Below are 12,293 nucleotides of genomic sequence, written 5' to 3'. Positions count from 1 at the left end.
GAAGGAACACCACAGCATCCATGGAGCTCCCCCCAGACCTGTGGGACCTGTGGCATAAAGGCTAGAACCTGGGGCTTTTCTCATGTAAGATACAGACCCTCATAGTGAGCTATTTCCCAGGCCCAAACCTACCCTTTATTTATTTATTTTTTTTATGTTCAGAAACTTTTTTTTTTTTCTCCAGGGTTGTCACTAGGGCTCAGTGCAGGAACTACGAGTAATCCACTGCTCCTGGTGGCCATTTTTTTTTTTTTTCATTTTGTATTGGATAGAACAGAGAAGAGAGAAATTGAGAGAGAAGAAGATAGAATTAAAATAAGACACCCGCAGATCTGTTTCACTGCTTGTAAAGCATCCCCCTTGCAGGTGGGGAGGGGGGAGAGGGGGTTGAACCGCATCCTTGAGCTTAATACTATGTGTGCTTAACTGGGCGCCTCCCCAAGGAACTTCTTTTTCACATCAGATATCAGATAGAAGTCTACCATCCTAGAAATTGCATTGGCTTCATTTCTTACTCATTCTTTTTCTCCCTCCCCTCTCTTTTCCTCCCCTCCTTTTCCCTCCCTTACCCTCATCTTCCTTACCCTTTTTTCCTTCCTTCCTTCCTTCCTTCCTTCCTTCCTTCCTTCCTTCCATCCTTCCTTCCTCCCTCCCTTCCTTCCTTCCTTTTTCTTCCTCCTTTCTTTTCCTTTTTCTTTCCTTCTTTCTCTATCTGGGATTAATTTTTGGTATGTATGAGATGTAGGTATCCAACTCCCCACCCCTTAATTCACCATGGGGATGTAAACCTAGGTCTTTGCTCATGCTTGATAGCAACAATGGCTTCTCTGGCTCAATTTTCTGTTTACTATTTTTCTGAGAAAGAGAGGGAGAGAAAGATACAGAAGAGAGACATCATAGTATTGTTCCATCATTCATAGTGCTCCCATGCAGTGGCTGGGCTTAAATCCAGGACCTCACTCACTGTAGGCTGTGCACTCTGCTGGATGAACTATCTCCCAACTACTTTTCTCCAACTGAAAAGTTGCTTTTAAAAATAGTAAATTATATTCTGGAGTGTTTAATTCTGTGCATTCTAGCCTGAAAATGGATAAATTTGTTCAGTTTTGTATAAGTACTCTCTGTAGTCATGAATGAATTGTTAAATTATCTTTTTAAAATATTTTAATTATTTATTATTGGGTAGAGATAGAGAGAAATTGAGAGGGGAGGCGGAGAGAGAGAGGAGGAGAGACAGAGAGACACATGCAGCCCTGCTTCACCAATCGTGAAGCTTTCCCCCTGCAGGTGGGGACCAGTGGTTTGAAACTGGGTCCTTGTTCACTGTAACGTGTGCGCTTAACCAGGTGCACCACCACCTGGCCCTATGATTGAATTGTTTTTTTTTTTTTAATTTTTAATTTTTTTTTAAATTTTTTATTTAAGAAAGGATTAGTGAACAAAAGCATAAGGTAGGAGGGGTACAACTCCACACGATTCCCAACACCCAATCACCATAACCCACCCCCTCCCATGGTAGCTTTCCCATTCTCTATCCCTCTGGGAGCATGGACCCAGGGTCGTTGAGGGTTGCAGAAGGTAGAAGGTCTGGCTTCTGTAATTGCTTCCCCGCTGAACATGGGCGTTGACTGGTCGGTCCATACCCCCAGTCTGCCTCTCTCTTTCCCTAGTAGGGTGTGACTCTGGGGAAGCTGAGCTCCAGGACACATTGGTGGGGTCTTCAATCCAGGGAAGCCTAGCCAGCATCCTGGTGGCATCTGGAACCTGGTGATTGAAAAGAGAGTTAACATATGAAGTCCAAACAATTTGTTGAGCAATCATGGATCCCAAGCTTGGAATAGTGGAGAGGAAGTGTTAGAGAGGTACTCACTGCAAACTCCAGTGTAGTCCTGCTTTCAGGTATATATTTTGCAGTAGTTTATGGATACGTGTGCACATAAGCTCTCTCTCATAGAAACTGGTGTATATCTAGGTTATGGGACTTTGTTAGAAAGTGAACTACCTGAGATGAAATTAGAGTGTACTATTAAAGGAAAGGTCTCACCCGAGTAATGAAGCTGAAGGGTTGTCATTCCACACGTGAAGTCTCTGGATACATTCTGAGGTGAAGCATGTTGAAGTAGCAATCGTTGCTTTGGTTAGGTTGTGATAGGCAGATGCAATGTTATTTGGTTTGGATTGGGAGATGCATACGGGAAAGTGGGCCCTATCCAAGGGTTCCAGGACTGGGGGAAGTAGGGGCTCTATAGTGAAGATGTGAGGTTCCTGCTGTCTTAGGGTTCAAAAAGACAATCAATAGTTAATATTATCATCACATTATTTGTTAATTGGATTAACTTTGAAAAGTCCTTTTGTTATGGTTTGCTGGACAGTATCCAGTATCTTGTATATAGCTGTGCTATTGGAAGCTTCTAATCTACTTGGTCTAGGCTTTTGAGAGAGTCCGCATATCAAATACATAGCCTATATATTAAAAAGATTCAGTTTGTCTTTTGAGAAACTTTGAGACATACAATTGATTTCCCCCTCTCATATTAATTAGCTACTGATTTATATGTCTACATTTTGCTAGGAGTGTACATAAACACCATTCCCACCACCAAAGGACTGTGACCCATCCCTCCCGCCCACTCCCACCCCCCACTGGCCCAGGAAGCTACATGCCTACCCCTCACCACTGGGTTTTTACTTTGGTGCCCTACTTACAATTTGATCAGGTCCTGCTTTTAGTTTCCCTTTCAGATCTTCTTAGTCAGCTTCTGTTGATGAGTGGGATCATCCCATACTCATCTTTATCTTTCTGACTTAGTTCACTTAACATAATTCCTTCTAGCTCTGTCCAAGATGGGTCAGAGAAGGTGGGTTCATTGTTCTTGATAGCTGCATAGTATTCCATTGTGTATATATACCACAGCTTTCTCAGCCACTCATCTGGTGTTGGGCACCTGGGTTGCTTCCAGGTTTTAGCTATTATGAATTGTGCTGCTATGAACATAGGAGTACACACCTCTTTTTGGTTGGGTGTTATGGAGTCCTTGGGGTATAACCCCAAGAGAGGAATTATTGGGTCATATGGAAGATCCATGTCTAGCCTTCTGAGAGTTTTCCAGACTGCTCTCCACAGAGGCTGTACCAATTTACATTCCCACCAGCAATGTAAAAGGGTTCCTCTGTCCCCACATCCTCTCCAGCATTTGTTGCTGCTGTCCTTTTTTATGTATGCCATTCTTACAGGAGTGAGGTGGTATCTTAGTGTTGTCTTGATTTGCATTTCTCTGATAATCAGTGACTTAGAGCAGTTTTTCATATGTTTGTTAGCCTTTTGGATCTCCTCTGTGGTGAATGTTTTGTTCATTTCCTCTGCCCATTTTTGGATGGGGTCATTTGCTTTTTTGCGGCTAAGTTTGCTGAGCTCTTTATATATTTTGGTGATTAGTTTCTTGTCTGATGTCTGGCATGTGAAGATCTTCTCCCATTCTGTGAGGGGTCTCTCTGTTTGTTTAATAGTTTCTTTGGATGTGCAGAAGCTTTTCAATTTGATGTAGTCCCATTGGTTTGTTTCTGCTTTCGTCTTCCTTGCAATTGGGTTTGATTCATCAAAGATGTCCTTGAGGTGTATGTGGGAAAGTGTATGATTGAATTGTTTTAAGATAAAAATTTAATTTTGGTGGTTTGAGAACTTATTCCAGTGGATAAAGCTTTGTGCTCTCAAGCATGAGGTCTTGAGTTCGATATCTGGCACCACATGTGCCAGAGTAATGTTCTAGTTCTCTCTTTGTAATAATAAGTGGCTAAATCTTTTAAAAATAGTGCTGGGAGTGGGGCGCTTGCGCAGTGGGTTAAGCACACATGGCGCAAAGCGCAAGGACCGGCTCAAGGATCCCGGTTCGACAGCCCCCACCTGCAGAGGAGTAGCTTCATAAGCGGTGAAACAGGTCTGTAGGTGTCTTTCTCTCTCCCTTTCTGTCTTCCCCTTCTCTCTCCATTACTCTCTGTCCTATCCAGCAACAATGACATCAATAATAACTAAAACAAACAAACAAACAAACAAAAACCCCAAGGGCAACAAGAAAGGAAATAAATGAATAAATATAAAAAAAATAGTGGTCTATTTTATTTGTTTTTATCAGAAGACTGGTCAGTCCTGGCTTATAGTAGAGCTGAGAATTGAACCTGGGGTCCTTGGGGCTTCAAGCATAGTCTTTTTGCACAGTCATTATGCTATTTCCTCAGTCCTATGATTTTGTTGCATTTCCTGGATTTTAGGAAGAGCCCTTCAATTTTAGGGAAAAACTTTTTTTTATTGTTAGTAAATATTGACTTTACAGATGTATTATAACTCAGTACTTGAAATACTTTAAATCTTTTTCTGAAAGAGAAAGATAAAGCAGAGTCATGATTTGGAGCAATCTAAATTGAACTCCAGCTAATATCTATGCTGGCCGGTGGTCAAGTAAGCAAAGTTTCAAGTTTAACTTGTGTTGTGATAAAACAATTATATTTAATTATAATATATAAACAGCAATATGGGTTTATTAATATATAAGCAAGTTAATAATATGTATACGTTTTAATACCTAAAATTTTTGTTTCTAATGTTGCTAGGATTTGATGATAGAAGACAACTTTTTAAAACTTGAAGTTAAACGTGCTCGAGAAATGCTTCATAGTAAAGCAGAAGAGGTTCTTTCGCTGGAAAAAAGAAAACAGCAATTATACACAGCTATGGAAGAGCGAATCGAAGAAATTAAGGTTCATAAAACAATGCTTGCTTCGCAAATAAGATATGTCGATCAAGACCGGCAAAACATAAGGTAACAGGGTGTTAAAATATTGCTAAAGAATTTTGTAAACATAAGTGGATGCCAGAAAACCTACTTTTTTCTGTCATCATGGATGTTCTATTTTTCCTTATTAGTCTGATAAAACTCTTGTATAGAGCATATCGTAGCCAGAAATCTATCACTTTTCGTCTCTCCTTTGGCTAACTCCTCCTTGTACAGGATCACCCTTTTACATTAAGATTATTGATTAGATAGAGAGACACCCGTAGCACTGCTTCACCACTTGTAAAGTTTTCCTCCTGCAGGTAGGATTGGGGGCTTGAAACTGGGTTCTTGTGCACTGTAACATGTGCACTCAACAGGTGCGCCACTATCCTTCCCTTGTTTAATGACTAATTATGAAATTTACTGTAGTTTTTTAAAGATACTGATTATAACATTAAGGGAGTGTTCACATTTTTTCTGAGAACGTATTTCATTTATTCAGGAATGGATGTTGACTTTTGTTGGATGCTTTTTCTTTATTAGTTGGCATGATCTAGATCCTTAAACTTGTTAATATAATTAACTTTCAAAGGAAAATATCTGTTTTTGAGTACACGCAGTTTTTCTGGTATGTGTTACATTTTACACATCTACATTTTGTTTGCTAATATCATACAGTTTTTTCATCTATACCCATAATTCTTCATTTTTGTCTGCCCTTGTAAATTTATCAGGTTATTTGAGCCATGTCTGCTTTCATAAAATAATTTTTGCAAGTTTATTTCTTATATTCTGGAAAATTTTGTGAAAAAAATAGGATTATATTTTTCTTGACTTGAACCAGTAAAGCCATTGGAGGCCTGAAGTTCTTAAGGGATTTTCAACTGTTGGTTTATTTACTGTTTATAGAATAATGCAAATTTTCTTTTTTTTTTCCCCTAAGTTTCAGTAATTATTCTTCTCCTTGTAATTTTTTTCATTTCATCTACATTTTCAAAGTTTCTGCCATAAAATTGTTCACAGTATCATTTTACCATTTGTTTAGTAGCTGTGGTATATGTGGCTTTTCATGTTTGATATTTGTGATGTTTCTTTTTGGGGGTAGGGTAAATTGTCAGAAGTTAATACATTTTTTCTCCTTTGAAAATAATGAACTCTCAGTTTCCTCCATTGTAAATTCATTTCTTATTTTATTGTTACTCTTGTGTCTATTGTTTTCCTTGGGGTTTTGTGGGATTATTCTGATGTTCTATTTCCAGTATCTTGAGATAGATGCTTAACTAATTAATATTAGAATCTGAAGACTAAAGTCATTCTTTTTTCATGATTTATTTATTAGAGAGACAGAAAATGAAAAGGGGGTGTTTGGGTAGATAGGAAAATAGAAGACCTACCAGATGCTCTATCTATTCACTTTTTACTCCATAGATTTAAAAAAAAAAAAAGATTTATCTGTAATAGTGAAAAGCTGGAAACAATCCAAATGTCCACGAACAGTTCAATGTGTAAACAAGTTGTGATAAATGCATTCAAGGGTATGTTACTACTCAACGATGGAGAGTGGGAGCATCCTATTTTACTACTTTTTTATAGCCCACAAGGAAAACAAACCAGGAGACAGGGTGCTGAATCACTCAGTAGAATGTGTTCTCTTGCTTTGATCCCTTTAGATAATGTAAGTGGAACGTTCTTGTCATTTTTGTGACTGACTTATTTCCCTTAGCAAAATTACAAATTTTATCTATGTAGCATAATTTTCTTTTTTTAACTGTTTAAAAATGTTTATTTATTCCTTTTTGTGGCTTTTTTATTGTTTTAGTTGTTGTTGGATAGGACAGAGAGAAATGGAGAGAGGAGGAGAGAGAGACACCTGCAGATGTGCTTCACCGCCTGTGAAGTGACTCCCCTGCAGGTGGGGAGCCAGTCCTTGCACTTTGTGCCACCTGCATTTAACCCACTGCGCCACCGCCCGACTCCCCATAATTTTCTTTTTAAGACTGAATACTATTCAAACACACACACACACACACACACACACACACACACACACACACACACACACACCACTTATTGTGAGCCAGCTCCATTTTTTACTATTGTGGATAATGTCACCATTAGCATTGGTATGCAGCTATCTAATAACATACTTTTTCAATTTTCATTGAAAAGATGTGTAGATAGTGAACAGCTTCAGAAAGTAGTGATAGCATCTTCTGCAGCAAAGGTTAGGCACTTTAAAAAAAAATTTCCCAATGTAATATGTTTGGATTATTGAACTGTAAGGCTTTTCAGCTGTATTGTAAACCTACCATGTAAACAACATCCACTCCCACCCTTCACCTTTAAGACTCAGAAATGCAAACAGGTAACTCACAACCCTTGGTGTGTCATGAGTGATAATGTCCTAGAATGCCAGTACCCATGGACTGTGGCAGGCTAAATTCTTGGCTTTCAAATAGGGGGAAATGTGAGATCTCCCTCACACTATATTATAAAATTTAAAAGTGAGAACATGTTTGATTAATTTGGGTAGTAAACACAAATACAGAAGTGTCCTATAAAGATACTATAATCCTTTAACGATGTTATACTGTGGTGAAGTGTTTGTCTTTCTCTTTCCATACAAGTGCTGAGTTTCATGAGCGACTAAGTAAAATTGATAAGCTGAAGAACAGATATGAAATTCTCACTGTTGTTATGATGCCTCCCGAAGGAGAAGAGGAGAAAACACAGGCCTATTATGTAATAAAGGTAATCCTAGTTTATCTACAGTTATACTGGCTCATTCTGAACAGGCAACATGGCAGGCTCAAGTTGCATAGCAAATTAGTTACTATTGTATTTAACTAGGGTCACAAAACTCTAGTAGCTAGATGGTCTTCTAAATCATGTGCAATTAAAAAAAAATGCATTCTTAGTGCTGCATGTAGGGTCCTGAGGTAAATTGAGACTGTTACAAGTGAACAGCTTCCTAGTCAAACAGTCCTCTCCCCCACCCCCCGCCCCGACAAATTCGTACACTCAGTACTTCTTCATTTCTTAGGCTGCTCAAGAAAAAGAAGAGCTTCAAAAGGAAGGTGACAGTTTGGATGCTAAGATCAACAAAGCTGAAAAAGAAATCTATGCTCTAGAAAACACCTTGCAAGTGCTCAACAACTGCAACAACAATTATAAACAGTCCTTTAAAAAAGTGACTCCATCGAGTATGTAGGGGTTACTAAACTTGCCTCTATGAAGATATGCAATCACAGCTCTGAGAGATGGGGAAAGATGTACCATGCTTGATTCGGTCAGGTGGGGAGCAGGGGCTTGAACCTAGGTCCTTGTTGTAAGGTACTATGTGTGCTTAAGTGGGTATACCACTACCTGCCCCCTTCACCCCACCCTTTAAAAAAATAAGTGCTAAGGTATTATTTCTATTATCAATTCTAGTGATATGGCAGGTTACATATCTAGGGAATTAATGTAAAGTTGGAAGGAAATATGCTGTCTTGACAAAATAAGAATGGCTATCATATGCCCATACTCCCCCTCCCCCCAATACCTAGAGATAAGGCATTTTCACCTTCCACAACAACAACCAAAACCACTTGATGTTTAATATATGCAAGGGTTTAAGGTTGTTTGCTACACATGTTAAAAAGTAAAAACTAAACTCTTAGGTGATGAGTACGAGAATAAAATTCAACTAGAAGAACAAAAAAGAACTGCGGATGAAAAGCACAGACACAAACAAAGACAAATCAGAGAACTCCAGGAAGATATCCAGGTAAACTGTCCTGAACCCTTAGTGAAACGTTAAGCCATCATTATTTCTACCACTGTTAGCTTTTAAAAATTTTAAAAAATATATATTTATTTCCTTTTGTTGCCCTTGTTGTCTTATTGTTGCAATTATTATTGATGATGTTGTTGGATAGGACAGAGAGAAATGGAGAGAGGAGGGGAAGGCATAGAGGGGAAGAGAAATATAGACACCTGCAGACCTGCTTCACCGATTGTGAAGTGACTCCCCTGCAGGTGGGGAGCCAGGAGCTCAAACCAGGATCCTTGAGTGGTCCTTGCACTTTGAGCCACCTGCGCTTAAGCTGCTGCGCTACCGCCCGACTCCCCTACCACTGTTATCTTATACAAAGGCAGTTTTTAAAGAAACCCAGGCATTAGAAGATATTAAATTTCTTGTTTAAATTTAAAAAATGGTGAAAATATTAGTCTAATTCAACAGAATTGGACCATTGACAGTTACTTGCTGGTTGATGAACCATAGCTAGTTATTAGTCCTCTAAGTTTTATCTAATCAGATTTCATGTAATTACTTAAGATCACCTACATCCTACTTTATGTATTATGTAAACTGGGGCCTCCCCACACATGATTTTACTATCCTGGATAATTTGTTTATTCAGACAAAGGGAGGGAGAGACACCACAGTCTTAAAGCTTCCTCTGTTGCCATAGCACCTTTCACATGGTACCAGGGCTTGGACCTGGGTCATGTGTATGTCAATGCAGACACACTACCAAGTGAACAGTTTCTCTGGCCCCATACTGCTTTTGTTTTCCAAAATCTCCACACTGCTTTCTTTCTTTCTATTTATTTATTTATTTTAATATTTATTTTATTTATTTATTCCCTTTGTTGCCCTTGTTGTTTTTATTGTTGTAGTTATTATTGTTGTCATTGTTGGATAGGACAGAGAGAAATGGAGAGAGGAGGGGAAGACAGAGAGGAGGAGAGAAAGATAGACACCTGCAGACCTGCTTCACCGCCTGTGAAGCGATTCCCCTGCAGGTGGGGAGCCGGGGCTCGAACCGGGATCCTTATGCCAGTCCTTGTGCTTTGCGCCACCTGCGCTTAACCCAATGTGCTACAGCCCGACTCCCCACACTGCTTTCTTAATCTAAAAGATAAAGATAAAAATAACTTAGAAAGTTGTTACTAAAGCACATCAGTAAGAGAAAAAAATCTTTAGTGGTAGTAGACTCTATAAAAACATTAGTTTTTTTTTTTTTAGCTAACAAATTTACAATTCATGGTATGAATTGTGAATCTTTGAAAATTGTGTGCTTTCAATAGCCATTTTCCCCCTCCAGTACCATAAAATTAATTCTCATGGGAATATTTAAATTTAATTTATTAAAGCATCCTTTTATTATTTATTTTACCAGAGCATTGCTGAACTCTGGCTTATGGTAGTGCTGGGGATTTAAGCTGGGAACTTGGAGCCTCAGACATGAGTCTATTTGTATAAATAAATAAATGATATACTATCATTATCCTATCTCCCCCACAAACATCTATCTTACCACAATCTTATTTGGTAAATCTTTTTTACCAAAACATGTATATGATAGCTGATCCCTGAACAACATAGCTTTGAACTACAGGGGTCCCAGTTATACATGGATTGTGCATTTCCTCTTTCATTCTCTGTTCTGTCTGTGGGTTAAGCATTCATGGAGGCAACCCAGTGGATGCTGGGCAGCTGAACCTGCAGACATATAGAATCCAGACTATAAGGTGTAGGTAGGGTGGACTCTTTTTTTTTTTTTAACTTTTTTTTTTTAGATTTATATATTTATTCCTTTGTTGCCCTTGTTGTTGTCATTGTTGGACAGGACAGAGAGAAATGGAGAGAGGAGGGGAAGACAGAGAGGGTAGACACCCTGACTGAGAGGGTCTGACTCCCTAGGCGGACTCTTAAGTTATTTTTCAGGGAGTCAGGCAGTAGCACAGTGGATTAAGCACATGTGGCACAAAGCTCAAGGACCAGCCTAAGGATCCCAGTTCGAGTCGTTGGCTCCCCACCTGCAGGGGAGTCGCTTCACAGATGATAAAGCAGGTCTGCAGGTATCTTTCTCTCCCCCTCTGTCTTCCCCTCCTCTCCCCATTTCTCTGTCCCAACAACGATGACGTCAATAACAAACAATAACTACAACAACAATAAAAAACAAGGGCAACAAAAGGGAAAATAAAAAAATAGTGTTTTAAAGTTATATTTTTCAATGGAGTGGGAATTAGCACCCTTAACCATCTCATTATTCCAGGATTGACTATACATAAAATAAGTGAATTATATTTGAAAAATAACGTTTCTTTTAATTTCTTTTTATTCTAAGCAATGAGTGATGGTGTTTTATTTTCTGCAGAGCATGGAAAATACTTTAGCAGTTATAGAACATGTAACCAATAACGTCAAAATAAAATTATCAGAGAAGCAGGCTTATTCATTTCAACTAAGTAGAGAAACTGATGAACAGAAGCCAAAACTGGAGAGAGTAACTAAACAGGTATTGATCGCTTTAGAAAATGATCTTTGTTTGGAGCTTAAAATGACAAACCCAAAAATTCTCTTTAATTCATTAAAAGCATTAAACTTTTGGAAATTAGGCTTAAATAATAATGGGCCACTATTGACCAACAGTGTGCAAAACTCACTAAGGAAGTTCGTCTTTTGAAAGACACAAAAGAAGAAACACTAGAAGAGCAAGACATCAAACTCCGTGAATTGAAACAGGTCCACAAGAACATTGATGAAATGTTAGCTGACGTTCTAGAAAATGCTGACATTCACACTATACTTCAAACCTATTTTCAGCAGGTACCTTCTAGTTAGTAAAGTTATGGTGTTTATCATAAAGTCAAATCAAATTTAAAGTATTTTTCCTCCTAGAATGTAGTGGTGCTAATGATGGCGATTATTTTTCCAGAATGGTTTAGAACTACCTGTAGCCAGCGTTAGGCATAGCCGTCAGAGTTCTAGATCTTCTTCACAGTCTTCACTATCAGCAAGGTAAGTAAAGGTTTAAAGACCTTCTCTTTGACACTCATAGCTGAGTTTCTAAGTGAACCCAGACACTTCCGTACTCCTACAACTCTTGAATATGCCAATGAACTTGTCAGTGCCAGATGCAGAAACCAGACCTAGAGGAACAGGAAATAGGAGCGCTTCCTGTTTCTGACTGATGTCACCATGTCCACTGTGGCAGAGTGACCACAGCTTTTTTGGTAAGATACAGCAGGGTGAAATTTTGGAGGTTTCATCTAGTATGGTCAATCTTGAAGAGTGACTTTATTAAATTTCACTCATTGGATGGAGATAGAAATCAAATGGGGAAGGGGAGACAGAAATGGAGAGACACATCTGCAACATTGCTTCACTGATCATGAAGCTTTTTCCTACAGGTGGGGACTAGGGGCTTGAACCTGTGTCCTGGAGCATTATAATATGTCTGCCCAACCAAGTGTGCCACAGCCTGGCTCTGACCTCTTTAATAAACCATGAGAGGGCAGTTTAGATACATAGGCATGCAGAGCATTCACACATTATCTAGAATTCTGTCATCAACGCTTGTGCTTTGCTGACAATATAAAGATTATTAATGATGCTTCTAATCTCTTACATCCAGTAGCTACTTAATTTACTTCTCATTAGTTCATGTAGAGATTTCATGAAGGAGGCATATCTAAGTAGTGTTTAAGTAAAACACTTCCAATCTAAATGTGAAGTCACTTGAATGTTTC

At 38.7% G+C, this 12,293-nt stretch overlaps 1 protein-coding gene across 1 annotated transcript in view; it reads left to right on the top strand.

The window, feature by feature from the left end:
* Nucleotides 1-12,293, top strand: part of CCDC39 (coiled-coil domain containing 39) — a 42,979-nt gene that overhangs the window by 28,696 nt on the left and 1,990 nt on the right. The window contains exons 13-19 of the mRNA XM_007518233.2: nucleotides 4,606-4,814; nucleotides 7,397-7,520; nucleotides 7,813-7,972; nucleotides 8,432-8,538; nucleotides 10,919-11,059; nucleotides 11,194-11,370; nucleotides 11,480-11,562. Coding sequence (XP_007518295.1) covers nucleotides 4,606-4,814; nucleotides 7,397-7,520; nucleotides 7,813-7,972; nucleotides 8,432-8,538; nucleotides 10,919-11,059; nucleotides 11,194-11,370; nucleotides 11,480-11,562 — 1,001 coding nt within the window. The remainder of the gene's footprint in view (nucleotides 1-4,605; nucleotides 4,815-7,396; nucleotides 7,521-7,812; nucleotides 7,973-8,431; nucleotides 8,539-10,918; nucleotides 11,060-11,193; nucleotides 11,371-11,479; nucleotides 11,563-12,293) is intronic.

The sequence above is a fragment of the Erinaceus europaeus genome, chromosome 14 (assembly GCF_950295315.1).
Source record: "Erinaceus europaeus chromosome 14, mEriEur2.1, whole genome shotgun sequence".
In the NCBI taxonomy this organism is placed as follows: Eukaryota; Metazoa; Chordata; class Mammalia; order Eulipotyphla; family Erinaceidae; genus Erinaceus; species Erinaceus europaeus.
The sequence above is the reverse complement of the archived record's forward strand: the minus strand, read 5'-3'. Positions and strand labels throughout refer to the sequence as shown.